Here is a 20,981-nt window from a genome sequence, read left to right as displayed (position 1 = left end):
ACAGCAACACACAGAAGTCTTTGGGGAGTTCTCCACTTTTGAAGCCAGACACAAAGCTGAGAGGGAGCCTTTATGATACAGGGACAGCTGCCTGAATTCAGAATGTTGAATCAGAATTTAAAAAAAACCCCATAGCCAGAAGGACTGAGCAGAACTTGGAAGCAATTCCAGGACACACACATACAGCCGCCTTCTCCCATCAAATCTACAGGCTGAAGAAGATGATTCTTGGCGAGGGTCAAAAACCGAACAAAAAGTAGCTGCATCATGCCTGTCAGCTGTTGCAGGGAATCATGGGGAATTCACGTTCATCTGTCTTTAAAGAGCTCCTATCATACTCATCACCATGGCAGGCATCCATGGTATCATTGGATGGATCAAGCAGGAGGATGTTTAATTGTTACATAAAGTTGTAAAATCCTCTATAATCAGCAATGAAAAGAGAAAGCTACATGTCTTTCTATGGGAGGTTGGGACCAGGCTTAGTAGTCCAGCATGAGAATAGCTGGGAGTATGGACCCAAGGAAGGCATTTCTAAGGAGGAGCAGGCTTGGTTATGAAGAGAAGGAACAACCCCCATGTAGGATCACTTGTGTCTCCTTTCATCTCCTCTGCTATGGTCGTGTCTGGATCTACCCATCTAGTAACCAACTAATATTTGATCCTATGTGGAAATGGGGAGAAGATGGTGGAGACACCATTCCAATGAGCCATCAAAAGTATTGGCTAGGAATTAGTTTGTGTGAGTTGGAAAAACAATCAATGCAGATGCTATAAAATACATGGAAAGATGGGTAGGTGGATGATCTGAGATCCCCTCTCTTTTGTGGTACCAGAAGCAGTCAGATTGCACGTTGGAGATAGTTCTTCTATGCAGTGTTTCCATTGTCAAACTGTCTGTAGTGGAAGAGACTCCTGGAGTCCAATTTCCCAGAGTATTTGACAGCTTCAGCAAAAAGCTTTGTCACCTGTCAATATAAAGCAGAGGAGGACTGAGCATTGCAAAGCCTTCTGCAGAAGGCTGAGTAATAGAGCAGACTCCACACTTCTACACTGTCACCCTGAAATTACCCTATGCAGGTCCAGTCCTTGAGTCTATCCCAGTCAATACCAGTTTCAAGGTGACTGTGCATGGGTGTTGGCTCCAGGTCTCTGGAGCCTGCCTGTTCAGCTCAAGAGACATAGAGGTGCTGGGCTTCTTTGGCAAGACAGCTCTGTCCCATGAGAGCTGTTGTTTCCCCCTACAGCTCAAGCCTTGGAGAGAACACAGGGCTTTTTCCTCTCTCAAACTCAGAGATTAAAACTCTGCAGTCAAAAGGGTTCAATGAAATCTATCAAACAGGTGTAGTAATAAATTTTGAATGGGGACCGCTGTCCTGGTTGTCAGTGTGTGTTTCACTAGTAGGCAAAGGATGGGTCTTCAATTTCCCATTCCTGCTAATCATGTTTGGCATCATCCTGTCTATGAACTTACAGCTTGGCATTCTCTCTGCTCTCCACTCACTCTAATCACAGCAGATTTTGCACAGCTGGACACCAGTTCAAGTCACTGGGTTCCATGTCAGCACCCACTGAAATCAATGGGAATTTGGCTGGTGTGCTTAATGAGAGCCAGATGAGGCTCTTTTGTGACAGTTGAAGCCACTTGCAAAGGAAGTCAAGGTAATGCTGGCAGCAGGAGTCCCACTTTGCATTACCAAATATCTCTTCCCCTATCAGTATGAGAAAGGGGTTTGTCAGGAGCTACAAACACATAATGACTGGCAACTGGGGACTACAACAGGACAGGCAGCAATTCCACTTGTATGGCACTTTGGACCTAGATTGCCCCAAGGATCATTCAAGGAAGTCCAGCTACATCCTGCTGTAAGGTTTAAGGACTGTACTGGAAAAACATCCCACTAAAAAACTGTTCCCATGCATAATTCAAACACATTACAGGCAATCCTGTGCAAGAAGTTTGCTCTGAAGTGAAAAGGATACAGCAACAACTTCAGCTGCAGTACAGGACTCAAGATTTTATTCTTTGTTTTGTTTTCTTCTTTTTTTTTGTTTTGAGCAATGTTATTTTGTATAGCGGCAAAAAAAATACATTCAAACAATTGTGTTGCCATGATTTTCAGGCACATTATTATTTGTCAGAGATAATGAGGGTCCAAACACACTGAAATCTAAGGTCACAAGTGCTTGAAAGCTCTGAAGGCTCTTATGACTAAGAGGAGCAAGAACAACACGGGAAGTACCTGGAAATTAGTGAGCAGAGCAATCCCGCTGTCAATAGCCATCCTCCGGATCACATAATTATCACGGACAAACTTGGTGTTGCTGTTAGGCAGGTTAATCACCAGATCTATTTTCCCATCCCTTACCAGCCTGAAGAGACAATGCACAAGACAGTATCACAGTGTGGCTTAATGAAAATCTATGATGAATAGCATAGGCATTCAGGTAAACAACATTGGAAGTTTTCATTTGAGTTTAGTCTTACATCCCAAGAAAAGAGGGTTGAGGGATTAAGGCAGTAAGCCATGCCTCAGGAATTGGAGCTTTATTTCTGTTCTATTCAGTGATGCAAAGCGGTATTCAGCCTTCATACAGCTCAGCACAACTCTGTTAAAGGCATGACTGACTGTCATCAAAGGCTAAATATTCAGATCCCACATACAATGCGTGATAATGTAACATGGAGCAATACATCCAAGCCATATTAAATAGGACTGTTCAATGAGATGTTCGTTAATTAAGCTGAAACCTCCTTGCTACGTCAATTCCAGATAGAATCAGATAAAACAAAACTTTTGGATTGAATCTGAAGTCCCATTAAATCACTATCATTGATCTCAACAGGGCCAGCAATTTGCCTCTTGTATTTGCTGTCCTGGATGTTAACACAAATTTGACAAGGTGAGTATTGCTCTTACCTCCTGACTGAAGGGAGGCTTGGACTCTGGCTTTCCTGCAAGGGCCATGCCACAGGATTTGCCAGGATACCATTAGCATTGAGCCAGTCTGAGGTTGCTTCTGTGGCATAAAGCTGTTAAAGGGAAAAAAAAAAGGTTACTTACTATGTGCTTCGTAATGATGAAACTTTTCATTTAACTCATGTGGGTCTGACCCAACACACAGCCTGGTTATCAGAGCTGATTTTGGAGGGCATTTTTCATCACAAGGATGTCTCTCCAAACAGAGACACACACAGAGAACAGCACGACTTTCTCAACTTTCTGTTATCTATGATTTGCTGATGGATGATAGTCAATGAATTGTAGTAACATATCCAGAAGCAGTTAAGTGGCTTAGGAAAACTAATCCCTCTGACTTGCAATAGAGCCTAAGTTCAATCACTTACAAATTTTTTTTTCCTTTTTTTTTTTTTTTTTTTTTTGCCTAGCACTCAGTTTTGAAAGGCAGAACTGTAAATCCAGTAGTTACACTAATGCCACGGAGGAAAATAGTACTTAAATACTTAATACTAAAAAGCTCTTGCCAATCTTCCGTAGCTGTGTTGTTAGTTACCTTTCAGTAGGGATATGGATGCTAAATGATGCAGAAGGGTTACAAGAGGGATGTAAACACCACAAATTTTATATGTCCACAGCTTGTGAATATCACTAAAGAGGAAGCACTGTAGAGACCTTCTCCATATGAAAGGTTTCCCCTTCCTCCCCTCCTGTCATACATGGTATCCTGCTGGCATTTTTGTTTCTTGGAGAACTTAGGGGAGTCTATAATGTAACATCCTGGCTTCAAGCTGACAGCAGAGACAGGGTTGTTCTTGCCCTCATGACTCAGTCTTGTGTTCAATTAAACAATCATGAAAACTTTTAGTTGGGTGATACCTGCTAACTTTACAGATCACTCAGCTAAAAATCCCTCTTGTACTCTGAAAGTTTCCTTTTTTCGTCTGTCTCCAAATAAACTCCAAAGTTCTTCATTCCTGCAGTAGGCTGAGTACATTTCAGATTTTGAAAACTCTGTAGCTTTAACAGAAACCACATACCTTGAAACCCTCCTCATGTAGTAGTTCTGCTATGCTGAGGAATCTGGGGCGGAAGGACTTCTGAAAAAGGAAATTTATTAGATATAACATCAATGCCAGGATTTAGAAACAGTGGTTTTTTGGGCAACACAGAGCTCCTCCAGACTGTGCTAAGAGGCAAATACACTGTGCTGAAGTGTGTTTGTATGTGTGGGCAGACATGTCTGAATGTGCATGTACAGTGCCATTCCAAAAAAACTTTCTGGATCCTGAAGCCCAGGTCACTCCCAGCTAAGACAGTTTGTTACAACACCAGGGTAAGTGTTCCCATACTGAGTTCAACTGCACCTACAGAAGATTTACTACTGCATATTAAATATCTGCGCAGTTGCCTTCTCATATACACCAGCTAGAGTCCCCTCTGCTCTTAAACAAACATCTTTTCAATCATTGCTCAAACATTTGGCCTTCTCTTCTGGCAAATAACAAATATGGACAGGCTTTGGCTGCCTTTGGATGCTCTGTTTGCAAATTCACACGAAGAAGAGCCTGCACATGCGTGAGTTAATTTCTAACTCCCATGAGCATATGGAAATGGAAAACACAAAACCCCTCAGGAGACTGGGACACCCTATTCCCATGAGGACCTGAATGCCCAGGTACTTAGGGCACCTTTGAAAGACTCTCTCATAAAGCACACATGGACCCAACATAATTTAGAAGAAATAAATATAAGACAACCTCCTGTAGACATCTGCACTTGAACAAGCCATTTTAGCGCAACAGGTAAGTGAAAATTTGATCCCAGCATAGCTTTGTTCTGGATGGTGCAGCAATGCAAAGATCAGATGCAACACATGCCCTTCTCACTGCTAAGGCAGGCCAAACCTCGCTTTTAACCTCAGCCTGTTCTGGCCATTTGCAAGTAAGATCATTGCAAGCTCCCCTCTCCCTGCTGGAGCTACTGATGGCTTAACCTTTATGGGTGAGGGAGCAATATTCTGAAGGGTGAACAATTTCCTATGAAGAAAAGGAGTCAACAGGTTTTTTTCGAGTACTCTGGAAAGAACCTCATTCTGAAAGCCATCTCGTTCTGTACACTAACTGGAGAATATAAATATACAATGTGACAGGGTTGGCAGCTTCCCAGTCAGAGAGAACGGTTCTGCCTTCTGGTCAGGGGGGTTGGCTTTCACAACAGTATTATAAACTTCTATCAAACATGTACCGAACACTTGTGACACATAAAACAGCCTCTCCATGAAAAGAAATTACAGCTGTCAGCTTGCATCGGAGCAGCCTCAGATTTACAAGCTGGCTGAAAGACCCTGTGTAAGAAACCATTAGTTACTAAAGGTGAAAAGTACAAGCAGATTTATTTAGTGGAAGATATTTATTGTAGGAGAATTGTATTCTTTTTCCTTTATCGGAAAACTTCTATTTCTTATAACCTCTCTCTCATGTTAGCATGCCTTGCTATTTGTAAAAGGCTACAATCCTCAGTTAATTCAATACAGCTACACCAGTTCTCACTACGATCCAGCTCAAAACGAAGCCAGCTCATCTCCTGTGATAATATTGAATTCTATATTCAAATCCACTGTAGAGCATGCAAAAATTCTTGTACATAAGGAACGAAGGCAGAAGGTTACCTTGAAACAACAGACTTGGAGTGCTAGGATTTAAAAATAAAATACTCCATCAATGCTTTCCGCATCTCGTGGTCACCAGCACAGATGTAAGACAGATGCACCATCCCAGAGATATCACTGAATAGCCCAATCAGGAAAGAAAATAAAATGAGCTTTTCAACTCCTCTTGCATAAAATATAAATTATTTAATGGCAGACTCGGGGTTTCAGCATCATAGATTTCTCCGAATTGTGAAAAGAAAAGAGGTCAGATAATCAGCTTGCTTAAACTGGCAGAGATTCATTTGTCTAACAAGCAAGCCATACTCCATTTACCCTGGGAGAGCATCAGGCCTTTAAAATCCTGGGGAACCTCAACCTGCGCAGTGTCAGAGAGTACTCATAACTGAAGGACAAGCCAGTGGGCTTGCAATCCCCGCTAGCTGCCCAACCTGCCTTGTGCTGTCCCGCAGATGTCAAGGAGTGCTCCCCTGTTTGACCTTGAGGATGATTGCTTTGTTAGCAACATTTCTGTGTGGCCTGAGTAGGATTACTGCTGGAGCTGCAACCTGTAGGTACTCCAACACAGAAGCCCCTCTGCAAGGCTGGGTTCATTACCTGGGCATATTGGGACCTGTTTGGACTGCAGACTGCAGCACAGCCATTTGACTCTTGATTTGCAAAATACCCCTGAATGAAACATTTGCAAGGAAACGAAGATCTCCCTCTCTACTATTGTTAACTACAACTTTCACCCTGAAAAAGGCAGCCTGCTCTCACCTCACCATAATTAATAGCAATGACATAAAGTTGTAGGATAACGAATAACCTAAATCTGTTGAGCCTAGGCACTTTTGAGGGAAGCAGAATCCACCACCATTTAGCTTCTTATTTCTCTCTTTGCAAGATCTAAAAGTCCAGTCTAAAAATCAGAGCAAGCAGCTAATCATGAAGCAATGAATTCTCCAAAAGCTGGGTATGTTTTGAGTTCGCCATCCACTTCAGATGAAACATAGCACCTTCCTCAGAGACAGCCAAGTGGGCTGGTGTATGGGCTCTTGACAAGAATCAGCCCCGAGTGCACCAGAACAGCTTGCAGAAACCATCCCGCAGCTTGAAAGCCAGAGGCCGCTGCCCGGGGAGGGACTTCCACCCCATCACCCCCTCGCAGCAATGACATTTAAACATTAGTGATCATGGAGAGGGGTGTCCTGGTATCTGCCCTTCTGAGCCTGTACTTCCCCTCTGAGGATACACTGACAACTTTGCCAGTTTGAGGTACATGACCTCATGTTTGTGATTAAAATGAGAACGATGCTGCTCATGTTCACAGCCTGCCTTGTGCCTCGATCTCTGCCCCTCTTGTTTCTGCAGTGAAGGGCTCCCCTTTCCTCCAGCCTGTAATACTCAGGGAAGACCACTCAGTCTGCATGTCAGGTCTAGGTCAGGATTTCAACCTTCCCTTCTTACAAAGCTTTATTTCCCCTCTCTGCCTGCAGACCTGGCAGATTTTGAAACAGACCATTGAAAAGTAGGCAGGTGACAAACTCCAAGAGTGGGGAGGCAGCAATACATGGTTCTCAGCATTAACTTTACACTTCTTGTTTTGGAGTTTAATTATGTAAGAAATATGCTGGGATGAAAAGAGACCTTTAAGCAGTTGATCTGTTCAAGTTTCTTTTGCAAGAAAATTAACTGTAAACCCCTTAAAAAGGACAGAATCTTGTTACTTTTGAAAGGTTGGGGGGTTGAGCTTTTGGGGCTGTTTTATCTTTTTTTTTTTTCCCTTCTTTTTTTTCTTAAGACCTTTGTACAAAGAACATTTGGCTCAGTTTAACAGATACTGACACAGAACCTACATAAATGCTTTCTATAGCTAAAATTACTCTTTGCTGCCTGTTCCCTTTTAGTTGCTCCCAGGAAAACAGGCTTAAATTTTAAACACTGGGCTCTCTCCTTTTTTTCTTCTCCTGGCTTTTCTTCTTCCTTTTTTTAAATGCTGTTTTAAAATCTTCAGTGATTAGATATGCAGTAGACATACAGTACCAATTGCCCAGAGTTCCATACTGAACTTTTAAACGTTATCTAGGTAGCAACCAAAGACTTTTCTGCTAATTTGAGGTAACTTAGAGCAACAGCTTCAATCCACAAATGTGTGTATATATGTGATATTTAAGGACTAAGCAGTAATCTGTGCTGCTAGCAGAAGTCATGTTCCTTTCTGGCCACTTTTCACACACTTTCTTCACATCCTCTGCTGGCACAGACAGCCCAACACATTTTTCACACCCCAGTTCTCTGACAGGAAAATTAATCTATTCTATTTTTTTGTTTTATTGGCTTTATGCAATCATGTAGGGCATAAGCTTATTACAGGCACAATGGGGAAATGGCAGGAGGCAATCAGTTGTCATTATGGGGCCCAAGAATTTTCTAGCTGCAGTAAAAACATCTGAATTTTTTTGAGGAACATACACACTTCTCAAAGTTTACAAGTGTATCTGACTTCAGCACCTCCTGTAGTTGGTAACTATCCTGTGATGAAGAACCAACACTTTTTGCTTTTCTGCCTCCCTAACTTTTCATCCTGAAATGCACATCCTTATTGATACAGAACTGTGAATGGTGCAGGGCTATTTCTAAGGCAAACCCATCAAGAACTCCCTCAAGTAAAGGCTGTTTGCAGAAGCCATTGCACTGGAGGACATTCCCATAATGACATCATTTAAACTTGCTGTACAGATGAAGGGAGTTTATATGTCAGGACTGGAAAGTAGCATCCCCAGGGCTCCCATTTGGGTGGGAGCAAGGAGCAGGCTCTGAGTTCTAGCTGGGACGTTTCTCTGAACTGATCATCTACGGCCTTTGTTCCTTGCAGGAAGGTGGCTTCTAACTCTCCGATCCCAGGCCCCTGCTTGCAGCAGTCCCAGGGGTTTGCCCCCAGCAAACTTCTGTAGCTCCCAGTAGAAACTACCAGGAGCCAGAGGGAAAAAAACCAGGCCAACCACAGGGAATCCAGTAAAGATCTCTCCATGGTGTTTGTTCTTCACCATCTTACTGCACTTCAAGCTGGATTGCAGAGAAACACATTTAAGCCATAAAGAAACATGAATGGTAACAAGGCAACATTTACCGAGTTACTCTGTGTCAGTCATTTCTCAGCTTTGATTTTTGTGGACTCACCTGGATTCCAATCAAAATTCCTTCCTTAGGAAATGTAAACCCTGTGGCAAGCATAGCCTTCTGGAAGGCAGAGTACACATCCTCCCCAAAGCATGCAACCTGGGAAAAAGCACAAAGGTGGTGGCATGAGGGGAAAACCAAAAAACAACCCAAAAACATTCCTTTAAAAAGAAACAGGAATGAAAGTTTTAAATAGGCTCTTTTGACTTCTTCACGCAGAATCAGACTGCTTTTGCATGGAGTCTGCAGCTGGGGGGGAGGGGGGGTGGGAATAAATCAGAAAATCATTGCAGACAAATCTCATAGTTTTAAATGAAGCAATAACAAAGGAATAAGCAACGTTTTAGTTTCAAACAGCACACCAAGGACTAACAACAATTGATTCTGCTGAGTTATGGGAATGCTGTACACAGCCTCTGCTCCAGTGTTTGTGAGTGCACTGCAAATTGTTCTACATTATATAATGCTTAAATACCAGTGGGTGTTCTGCATGCAGGCATGTTTCTCTGTGTGTACACTGCAAACTGGGGTAAGACAGCACTTGTGCTGTCATGTACTTCTGGCATTTCTTGTGAAGATAAACCATGGTGTATAAAGATGCTTTTCCATTAAAAGTCCACAGATGTATAAAATTCAAGTAAAAAGTTAGTATGTACTTAGGAAAACAGCAAATTAATCATGCTAATTCATAATAATTTATTTTCTATAAACAAAAACTTGATAAAGAAATTGATAAAAATAATTTAGCAGTATCCATCATTCAGAACTGCCTGTGGAGCTCAGTAGCTTACAGACTGTCGTACAGTAATGACCTTCTGTAGAACTAAACTGTGTTCCTTACCAAAATTTGGAATTCTGACGACAAAAAGAAGAATGCATGAGCTTTTGTGAAAGCTAAAAAAGAAAAAAACAACCCTCACTTTTTCTGGACAACTCCACACTTGTTGAAAAACAGTCAGGAGCAGAAAGTGTCACAGATTTTTCTCTTTGAAATAACAAATCTACACACACATACAGATGAGAGAAAGGGGCTGATTGAGAATTGCTCTCCCATTTTCCTCTTATGGTCCTTCCCATCACAGAGTGAGCCTTCACATTCATGGTCTCACTGTTACCATGGTGAGCAGAAACCAGTATTTCATGTAAGAAGAACAAGTGATGATTTGCCAGATCTTCTGAAGTAAAAAAAGAACAACCAACCAAACAAAAATCCCACAAGGAAAGGGATAAAAAAAAATCATGACAACTTGTATCTCAGCTTTTCTCTAAAAACTCATCCTTGAGTGTTCAGTCTGTTCTACAGTGTATCTGGCTGAGGAGTTACATATGTCCTGGACTTTCTAGGGTGGTGGACAGCCCTCTGCCTTGTAGGCTTGGACCAGGGTTTTCCAGCCTGCTGGGAGAGGTTTATCATTATGGCATGGTCAAAACAGCCACAATACTCAAAGGGACCCCAGCACTGTGTCTTCGACTGTTGTGGGAACCATTACTCCCAGCAAAATACATCTCTGCCAGATAGATGTGACAAATTCAAGCCCAAATCAAGCCGAGTGTGTGAAAAATGTCTTTGAGGGATAATTGAGCCTTTTTCCCGAAGCAAGTTATAATCCTTACTTCACTCATAAGAAAGACCTTCATAACTGTCACATTTTATGGCATTTGTGAATACGGATCTTTCCAACTCATAAAAGTTAATAATCCCTCCCTTATGACCAAGGTAATCGCTAACTCCATATAAAGCTCAGAAAAATAATTCTTGCCCTTAGTTACATTTTTATTCCTTTTTCTTTGGCAGGGTGGGAGGGTGTCTGTGTAGTCAATTTTGTTCTGAAAATAAGGAAGTCACGGAAGTCACTTGGCTTTTTTCTGCCCATTAACTACATCAAAAGGAAATCTTCTACAATATTGTTTCCCACACATTATAAAGAGCAAAATAAAGTAATTCTGGAGACATGTAGGAGACCTAAGGCTGTTCTTACCATGTATCTGCGTATAGTACTTTTTCATACTAAAATGATAAGTCTTTCCTAACAAAAACAGCTCAGGTAGGCATACCCAAGCACATATCAAATGAAGCAGCCTAGGCTCTGCCACATGCCTAGCTATGGTAGAGCAGAGTTAAACCTAATGTAATTGCCTCAGTATTTAATTGCTTCCCAAGTGGGCTTTCTAGCCCAGAATAAATCTCTTGCCACTGCAATTCTTTTCTAGAAGTAACAGAGCAAGCAAGTTTAAAGATACTTGGGTATATCCACAGAAGCTATTGACAGCTCAGCAATAACTCATAAACAAACCTCTTTGTTCTAGACGAGTTAATATCTCTTCAAATGATGTAGATGGAAACCTGCACCCCCTGAGGGGGGTGAGGGCTCCTGTCAGTGCTGAGCCTATGCAGGAAGAGGAACAGCTTTGTGTCTTTACAGTGTGCAATGGGTACACCAGAGACACATTCTGGAAGCACTTCACAGCCCTGCTATAGAAAGAGTGGGTAAGGTAGCCCAGTCTCTCCCTCACCCTACCAACAGTCAGTACTGCAGCCATCACATTTTATTCACTCTTTCTTGCCTTTTGCACCTTGGGACATGCCTTGATGGTTACCAGGCAACAACAAAAATATCACCACACGTATTTGTTGCCTTTAAATAACTAGCGCGTTCCAAGACCAAACGCTCATGACCTGGAGTCTCGATATTGTTATTCTGGCATGCGTTGACTGGGGGTTTTGAAAGCTGTAAGCACTTGTCTGTCTAGAAGTAGGTGATTCATAAAACGGACTGATGCGCCGAGAACCTCCCAGAACCCGACAGCTCTCAGATAAACTCATTTCAGGCTGTCACACCAGCCAAGTCCAACTCAGGGATCTGACATGCAGGTAAAGAGGGACATCCAGTGGCTGAATAAACTGGGTTTTCTAGGACAGTGTGTTTTACAGATAAGAAAGATGTTTTCAATTTTCTGAAGAAGCTACACATGCCATCATGATTCAGGCAGTAATAAGATCACTTTCAAAAGATTCATGATGTTTAAAGGTGACTTTTTTTTTTTTAAAAAAAAAAAAAAAGCAAATCTAAAAGATACCTCCCCAGTAGAGGCCATTTCACATCGAAGAACAGGGTCAGCATCTCTCAGCCGGGACCAGGAGAACATTGGGGCCTGGTGAAAGAAAGAGGTGGGAGGGAGAAAGAGAATGAAAATGTAATGGATCATTAAAAAAAATAAAAAAAAGGAAAAGAAAAATCCAGCTGCACTTGGAAGTGACAAAAAGAGACAGACATGAATTAATAAAAAAAAAAAAAACCACTGGTCAAAGCTAATAAGCAAAGGAGTACTTGGCAAATGAGTTCCCCCAGCATCTTGATGATGGACTGGAACAAATAAACATGTATTTCACCAACAAATTATCCTTCTAACTCTTGCAGTCGGCTAACATCCTGATGGCAGATTTCTAATCTGTGGTAGCCCACTATCACTATCATTTTTAGGACATATTTTAAAACAGAAAGGCTGTGAAGCATCTAATTCTTGAAAAAAGGAGACACTATCTAGAGCCAGTCAGTTTTTCTGAGAAAACTGTTCTCCACAGAAATTTTTCATTCACAGGAATCAAACATTCCACAAGAATGCACTCTTTTGGTGTAAACCAGACAAAACTCTGCAAGTGATTTTCAGATTTTCCCTCTCCCCTCCAAAATACACACCCCTCATTTTTTTTTGATCTTTTGTATGAAAACCCCTGATCATCATCATCACCATCTGAGAACTTAGGATACTGCAGTCTCTGAGTTTGTCTAATTTGACCTTTTTTTAAAAAAAACAAAGTGGGGGGGAGAGAAAGAAACTCTCTGTTGGAGAGTCAATGACCACATGTGGTGAACATGCAACAAATCAAGAATTTTCTGCTAAGGAATTATTTTCTACAGGGCTTCTCTCCATCTTAAACTACTAGTGGCATTTGCATAAAGACAGCATCCTTGCTGCTTAAAAAAGAATCTATTTTTAAATCCAAAGACATAATTCTGTTCTTGAAAGTCTCTGATGGTAACACTGCAGACAAGACAGCTGCTGTTCCATGACACCTAACAATGACCAACTAAAATGTGATAGCAGAAATTAATTGCAAAAGGTTTCTCAATAAATGCCGTGTGTCTTGGTGACTTTTAGATCAGTTTTGCTTCTATAAGTAAAGAGAAAATTTTCACAGTGGCCAACTCTACAGTCTCAAGCTGAGATATGGCAGTCAAGGTGGATTATTTTTAATGCACATATTGTCTTGAAAGGTAACAAGCAGCAAAAGCCATCCACCAGCTCCCTAACTTTTGTCTGCCATGAACATGAAAATGCGTCAGCATGAGCAGTCTCCAGTACTGCAAATAAATCCTATGGAAAATTTAGTCAGTCATGCTCTACCCAGGATTCAAGCTTAGTCAGGCCATGATACTTGCGTCAGTCTGCAAGCAAACATGGCAAGACAATATTTTAGTCACAAAAGCTAAAACGATGGGACTCCGAATCCACAAAGGAGCAGCTATGTTGAGAAAGAAGAAAAGAGTTTCGTATTCTCTTCTCAGAGCATTTAAGAACTGCTGGAGAAAAAAATCCCATTTCCATGCAAATATTCCTAGCAATAAAAAACGTAAAAGGACAGAAAATATGATGCATGAATAATGAGAACCAGGTTTAACTGGAATATTTTTCAAAGTTTAGCATTTCCAAAGGTATTAGCAGGTTTTTATATTTGACAAATCCACACAGAACACAAGCAGTATAAAAGGCTTTGTAGTGAAGTTTTCAAGAATACAGTTGGGTTTTCCGCTCTGTAGTCAGCATTCCCAGGAGAGACAAAACTCTTGACAGTTTAGCTAACAACAGTGCAAAAGCCCCAGGTCTAAATAACAGAAATTTATAAAAATAAATAAGACTCACAAAAATAAAAAAGTCTCAGATTAAAATTTCAGATAATGCCTATCTGTGGCATCAAAATTAAATGTAAAGCTATTTCTAGACTGACTGGCTTGCCAATAACCTGAGCTGGCTTGGGCCACAGATTTGGCTTGCATTTTAATAGGTCTGAACATTTTATTAGTAGAAGGATGTTAGGTGTTTTCCATTTCCTCAGTTTTTCACTTGATATGGAAGCTATTAAAGCTTGAAAGTTTCTGTATAAACAATTCTCATTATCCATTGTATTTTCTGCACTGCTGTTCTAGATTTTTATGATTAGGAACCTCAATTAACTTTTTTTCTTCCACTAAGCATTCAAAAATATCTACAGTACACTTTGGTCTCTTGGGTGCTATACAAGCTTAGTAATTATGAAAAGTAAAACCTTGGCCCTGCTGAAATCAAAGGATCCAAGACTTTCACCCCCATTTTAATTGGTGGTGCATATAAAGGGATTCCATGCCTTCAACAGCCCAAGTCCCAAATCCTGAAGATAAAATCTGGGGGGCACTCAAAACACAAATTTGTACATGTCCACGGATATATTAGATAATATTATGAAATAGCCTGAACCTCAGTGTTCAGTTCTGCAAGTGCATATTTATTATGCAGTTCATAAACATGATTCAGAGTAGGTTAGAAGTAAGAAACAAAGGGAGATTGATTTTGTTAATTATCACTGGATAATTTTCTTTTGATTTTTCTCTAAAATTCCCAGCGTACATTATCTTAACAGAAACTGCAAAAGGTCAATTTGGCCTTTCGCCAATGAGTAAATTGTTCTCTCTGGGCATTAAATTACTAATTGCCTATTAATGTGCTAGGTGCTGGTTCTGTTGTGGGGTTTTTTTGGTGTTCTTTTGGAAATCATACCTTAATCCCAACATATTTGGAGGGAATAATGGGATGCTCCAGTGTAGGGAGGGATGACTCATTAACATCTTTTCCAATCATCACTTTTGTGGCCACATCGATGAAGTCCACACCCAGAGTCTTCGACACAAAAGGGAAGGAGCGTGAAGCCCGCAAGTTGCACTCTATCACCTGATGGGATTAAAAAGGAGAACTGCCAGGGTCAGGCACTGTGCAGTGAAGAAATAGATTGATCCATGTTTCTGGAAATCAGTCCTTACTCCTCTTGGCAGAGATGCTCTTCAGACTGCCAAGTAAGAGGCACAGAAACTGTGTTCAATATTACAAACAGCAATGAGGGATGCGTAGTGGCCAGCTTGAGATACAAGGAGTCTGGTGTTCTGCAACTGAGTTTCATCTCTATTATCTGAAAATTAGAACTTAGGGTATAGTACAACACATTTTCTGAAGTTAATGTGCAAGAGGCTTGGAAACTTGTGCACAGGCATTAGGTACAACCTTTAGAAGCCCACCTTGTTCTTTTTCCATGGTAATGGCACTTCGTAAATGACTGGGCTATCCTTATCAACTTTCCTCATCTACATGTGAAAGTCATTCAGTGACCCAAGCAAGAAACAAAGAAGTTCTGCATCCTGCTGAGAAGTGCACTGGTGGAGATCAATAGCAAAAGAAGAATTGCTGTAAGTGAGAATGAAGGGGAAGTGAAGGGGGACAAGAATAGGTAGGTTAAGACAGAATGGAAAAGAGGGGTTATCCAGAGAAAAGACAAGCACAGCTGAGGGAAAGCAGGGAAGGAAAAATGCCATTCTGTCCCTCTGTGGAGTTTCTGAATAACTATATATGAAACAAAGAAAGGTGAAGAATGGTAAGCGCATTTTTCTCAACTAATAGCCTAAACAGGATCTTTCACCAATAATGCATCTCTTCTATACCATGTCAGGTTTTCTTTCCATTTACCATTTCCTCAGTCATACTCTGCTCACATTCCTCTGACCTTCTTCCATTAGCAACAGAAAGCCAACTGTTACCCATAAAGGGTCAGACATCTGCTGTACTTCTGTTACTGATAGCTACTAAGACCACACTATTTAGATAACCATCTTAATGGCTTATATTAAAGACTTAAACATTTAAATTGTCTTGCTTTCTTTCCAATGACTTGGAAGGCTTATTTTAATGATTGAAATAGCTAAAGATGAGAGAGGATATCGGAGATCTAAAAGCAATGATACTCAGTTCATAGTATGAGGCGCAGGTCCTGGTGCTGTCCGTAATATTCAAAACTGACAATTTTGGGAAGGACAACAGTCCACAACAAAACAAAGCTAGTGCTGACAGACAATGCAACCAGACCCACTTCACCCTCAATGGCTGCACTGCAAGGTAGGGGAGAATGCTTTCTCCCACACAGACAGGGAGAGCTGCATGAGTAGGGATAGCACAGGTGAGACACACATCATCAGACAAGGCAGGTTAGAAAGGCACAGCTGCTACTGCCACAGACTTTCCATGCCTGGGACCACAGGAACCATGTGCCTAACTATCCAAAGCAGAGCCTGACTTCCTCCTACAGTCACAAGAGTTCTTACCAGCACATTGTTGCCTCGCACCAAAAACTGAATGTTGAATGGACCAGAGATGGCAAAGGCATTTGCAATCTTTTTTGTGGCAGCTTTAACCTACAAAAATAAATAAAGTTAAAATGCATCTATATTTTAAAAATAAATAAATAAATCCCACAACATAGACAGCATCATGTAAATAAATCACCTCGCATGTGGATTCCTTTAAATGTCACATGTCTCTGTCCTAGCACATTTTTCTCTATATCCTCATTTTGGCAATAGCATTATCTTTCAGAAGGAAACATTTAATTTGCCTGGTAATCTAGAGCCCAAAGTGCCATGTGAGGGCAGAAATAAAAACACAGCTTTGTCCGTGTGTATAAGAAAGCAAGGAAAAGAGGGACAAAGAGAGAATAAAAGCCTGCTTGCTCTATAGCAATTCCTACACTGCATGCTGGAGCCTTTATACCTTTCTTGGCGAAATAATGGATAATGATATTTTGCCATTTGAGATTATCTACTTGGTTTTACAAGTGTCCCAAGAGTCTTTCACTAACATGCCTGTCCCATCACAAATCATCAGGAGGCATGTCAGCAGAAATACTCTGGAAGAAATTGGGAGAAAACATTATGGTCTTATTTTCTAGGTTTGTCAAGAAATCACATGCCGTTTCAGTACAAACATTTGAATAGCTTTGCTCCAGGAGATTACTATTTTCAGAAACAAGGCCTTGGACATTCTTGTAGAGTTGGAGCACAGACCACTGCGTTCCAACTCTTGTTAGCTTCCAAGCAAATCCTTCCCAGGATGATATTACGCGGGGTGGCACATTTCATTTAGAAAATGCATTTTGAGAACTAACTCTGTATCACTAGGTTTATTCTTAAAAGGGGTAAGTCAAGTTTAGGTGAGATTCATTCATCCTGATATCCTCTCCAGAAAAGGCAGGCAGCTAGAAGTCATACACCTGATCTAATAATTTAAGGACTGTTGGAGAAGAGGAAGTGGAAAGTGAACCATGGCATATATATGGTTTAGGCACTCCTCTAACTGCCGTGATTGCTGGTCCTAAACCAATGAAACAAAAAAATCCAATGGGTCTGAAAGTGTGTACATCCACTGCTTAAATTAATGGGATACAGTTCAGATAATCCTATGCGTAGTATAGCCAATCACAGGGGGCACCATAACATCCTACATTTGCGCACATCACACTGGCCTTTAAAAAACATTGGTGATTTGATTTCTCCTGAATTCCTCTTCTAACTTCTCCCAAGAAAAGGGGGAAAGAAGATTCAAACTCTTTCTTTCTTTTCTCTTTTCAGTCCTAGTGCAACACCTACCTTTTCCAAAGCTCCCTGGCTAATAGTCTGTGTAGGTAACATGAGGGTGGCATCTCCAGAGTGAACGCCTGCATCCTCCACATGCTCTGAAATAGCATGTGAGATAACCTGCATACAGTAATGAGAGCAGTTAGTCACCTCACCCTCTCTCATTAACTATGTCGTCTCCATGCCCTCTGCTAAATACAGCCCAGCAGAGTCTCCTGAACAGAGCTGTATCCAAAAGAGGATGCAGACAGAGGGGGGAAAAAAGGAAATCTCCCCAAATTTGGGGGAGAATAGGCTTGAAGCAGACACAAGGCATATGAACAAGGGGATCATGTTAGTGGCTTTCATACCATGGTTAAGTAAACTGCAAACATGAAAAAACCTACCATAGCCTGGAGATCCTAAGGCTTCCTTCCTCTCTAACACACATTGACTCAGAAGGTAAAATCTAATTAGGCTTTAAACCAGCTCTCCAAGTTCTGCTTGCCACAAACACAAAAAAGTTGTCATTCCCCAATAGCAACAAGTATGGACTAACTTCATTTGTATATATGTTTTTTTCACTCTTCTGTGGTGCTTTAATCACAGAGAAAAGCAAGCAGAGGAAATTCAGGCCTAGGATTTAAACTGAATGAATTGCATCAAGGTGCACTGCCTTGATACCAAAAAAGTGATCTTATCTGCTGGTTAAAAATGAAGATTGAAAACAGAATACTTCTGTTAAATGAGAAGTTTGTGATTTTTTTTTTTTTGTGAGAATGTCTTTGATTAGTAATGAAATGCAAGGTGAAGTTATAATAATAAAACAGCTGCGGTAATATTGTAACACATGCTGATACAATTCTGATGAAAGTAATTTGTGAAGTCAGTGATTTGTGAATCCAGGAAAAATTACATTCTAAAGGATCCATTCACATGGTTAAACAATGCTTAAAAAAATAACTATTTAGATGTATACAATAAGGTAGGCTGAGGTTTTCAAACACGGTATTTTTCAACCTAAGATGGATTCATCTTTTCTTGTTTCTCTACTCTCCTCAGCATGAATCCATGGCTGTATAGTAAATCATTCAAACCACATTTCTGCAAATCTCCAATACTGAAAAAAACCCCTTTAATATTAAAGAAAAGCAAAGTTCTTACTCTTCCTGCCTTGGCTACAGCATCCATTTCCACCTCACGGGCATCTTCAATAAATTTAGTGAGTACCACAGGGTGATCCTGTCACCAAAACAAGACAAAAGTAGAAAGTTTTTATTTGAGAGTATTTGGGCACCATCCAAGCGCTCCACTATTCATCACCAGAAAAGCTTTGGAAGCAGAATCCCACAAGACCAATCTATTAATATCCTTATTTCCACAGATGAGTGAACTTTGCAAAGAAATAATGGGGGAAACTTGGCGTGATTTCCCCAAAGCCACTGATGCATTAGTTTGAGTCCTCCATAATGTCACCATGACAGTGAAAATTGGGGGAAAAAAACCACAAAGAGCTTTCAGGTGAGACCATGGTAGAAAGAAGATAGTGGGACACGCGCACGGATCCAGTGACCTCTAATCCTGTCTCCCAAAGATGATCCTTACCTCCAAGATCTTAAATTCTTCCTTAGTCTGAGCCTCCCAGTCACCTCACCAGGCATCCTGCTTCACAGAGTAATTGATTTTTGGCATACTTGATGACTTTGTATAGTGGCTGTTTGCTCTTTTAAAAAGTCATATATTTTAGACAACAGATCCATTCCTTTCTCATTTCTCTGCCTGGTTTCCTAAGTCTCCCAAGGAAGAAGTTGCCACTAATTACAGCTGGCCAGGAACAACCTGTCCTTGACTCTCAATACATTCACTGGTACACATGGTTTTCCTTCCTCCTATTCCTGCTTATCTCTGGGATGCTAGCACACACTTTCCACTCTTCCCTAATGCTTTCTCCTTCCAGCCATCTGCTCCAACAGACGATTAAAAATCTAATCTACATTCTTCCAGACCAGCTTTATGCCTCAACATTTTACCTGTCCCATCCACTATTAACTGCCTGTTATTTATTAGAGAATAAAATGGAATAAATGACAGTCTGTGCATGCTCAAAAGGCTCCTCTTGAAAAAATATAAAGCAACTCCAAAAGTTACAAGACACAATTCCTTACATTTATCAAGGCAAAGGTAAATTCACAGGCAAGGACAATGTCACAGCCTACACTGTTTTATAAATTTAGTGGCTTGTGTCCTGTAACTTTCTGTCTTGCTGCAGTTTTTCACCAGAAGATTTTATATGTGCATACAACCTTGTTTACTCCAATCTGTCTCAACTCACACAAGAAGTTTTGAACATTACTGACAACTTAAATGCCATAATGACACAACACCATAACAGCAAAGTAGCTAAACCAACAGAACAACACTGGTCAGGCACTTTATCTGGAGATGCTCTGTTAGGTGGAGCAGAATTAGGTAAGGCTTTGTAACCAGAAAAAATGAAGTATGTGTCCCACAAAGATGCTCATATTCAATGCATGCTCACAACTAATAATGCTAGATTTTGTGGAACCACTCACAGGCTATAAAGCCTTGATGAAGCTAAAAAAAGCATATAAGCAAACTCCCTAATTTAGAAGCAGAATACAGTACTTTTGTTCTAGTTTGCTTTTTGCTAGCTTAGCTTCAACTATACTATGGCTTTCATCAATATAAAAATACTGGATAAAGAAAGAATTCTTCCCTTAGCAGTCTGACTACAGTAGCAAAAAATTAGCATGTAAATCTAGTGTAAGTTTCTGCAGGATCAGGGCCAGAGCACCCAAAGACTCATGGTGTGCAACTGGTCATGTTTGCAGCAAGCGTCAGTGTCTTGTTTGTATGGCAGAACAAAGCCATATCGTAAGGATCCCATGGGAACATCCACTCTTCCCTCTAGGAATATATCACATATTGCCAAGACTCTACAATGTCAACTTCCAGCAGGGCATCCTGTACCAGGGATGACCCCTCTCAGCAATGAAGAAGAACATTGCTCAATTCAAGTCAATCAAACTGTGATAAGTTAAGCTACCAAAGGTTACTTTCCTGGGCTTCGGCCTCCTTTAGGGCATCCATTGCCATCATAAAACCATCCAGCAGCTCAAGTGATCTGTCCCACTGAACATGGCTTAGGGCTGCTGCCTGGTCTGCTTCTGTGAGTGTGTGGGGAAACACAAAGCAGGGTACTTAAGATGAACTACAGAGAGAAGCTACGTGTTTTGGGAGGATGAGCATTACTGAGGATCTGCTTTCTACCACAGGTTGACCCTGTAAGTCTTTTGAGAATTAGTTATATAATTCCTTCTGCTGGAAGTAACAGTGGTACTCTCCTGCTTTCAAATATCCCTATAAAGTTGTTCAAAGATGATAATAAGTGGTCTGCTTGCCTCCACATTAACTTATCCTTCAGGATATTATTACTTTGCAAGGTATCTCCATTTCATTCCATCCCATCTTTTCTTG

General features: G+C 40.8%; 1 protein-coding gene across 1 annotated transcript in view; it reads right to left on the bottom strand.

Annotated features, from left to right (window-relative positions):
• Positions 1-869: 869 nt before the first annotated feature.
• Positions 870-20,981, bottom strand: part of CPS1 (carbamoyl-phosphate synthase 1) — a 93,320-nt gene continuing 73,208 nt past the window's right edge. The window contains exons 29-38 of the mRNA XM_009481893.2: positions 18,648-18,725; positions 17,517-17,624; positions 16,197-16,286; positions 14,608-14,778; positions 11,872-11,946; positions 8,794-8,892; positions 4,001-4,060; positions 2,922-3,034; positions 2,244-2,373; positions 870-968 (exon numbers count right to left, since the gene is read on the bottom strand). Coding sequence (XP_009480168.1) covers positions 870-968; positions 2,244-2,373; positions 2,922-3,034; positions 4,001-4,060; positions 8,794-8,892; positions 11,872-11,946; positions 14,608-14,778; positions 16,197-16,286; positions 17,517-17,624; positions 18,648-18,725 — 1,023 coding nt within the window. The remainder of the gene's footprint in view (positions 969-2,243; positions 2,374-2,921; positions 3,035-4,000; positions 4,061-8,793; positions 8,893-11,871; positions 11,947-14,607; positions 14,779-16,196; positions 16,287-17,516; positions 17,625-18,647; positions 18,726-20,981) is intronic.

Source organism: Pelecanus crispus, chromosome 5, assembly GCF_030463565.1.
Source record: "Pelecanus crispus isolate bPelCri1 chromosome 5, bPelCri1.pri, whole genome shotgun sequence".
Lineage (NCBI taxonomy): Eukaryota > Metazoa > Chordata > Aves > Pelecaniformes > Pelecanidae > Pelecanus > Pelecanus crispus.
Note: the sequence above shows the minus strand (reverse complement) of the source record. Positions and strands in the feature narration are given on the sequence as shown.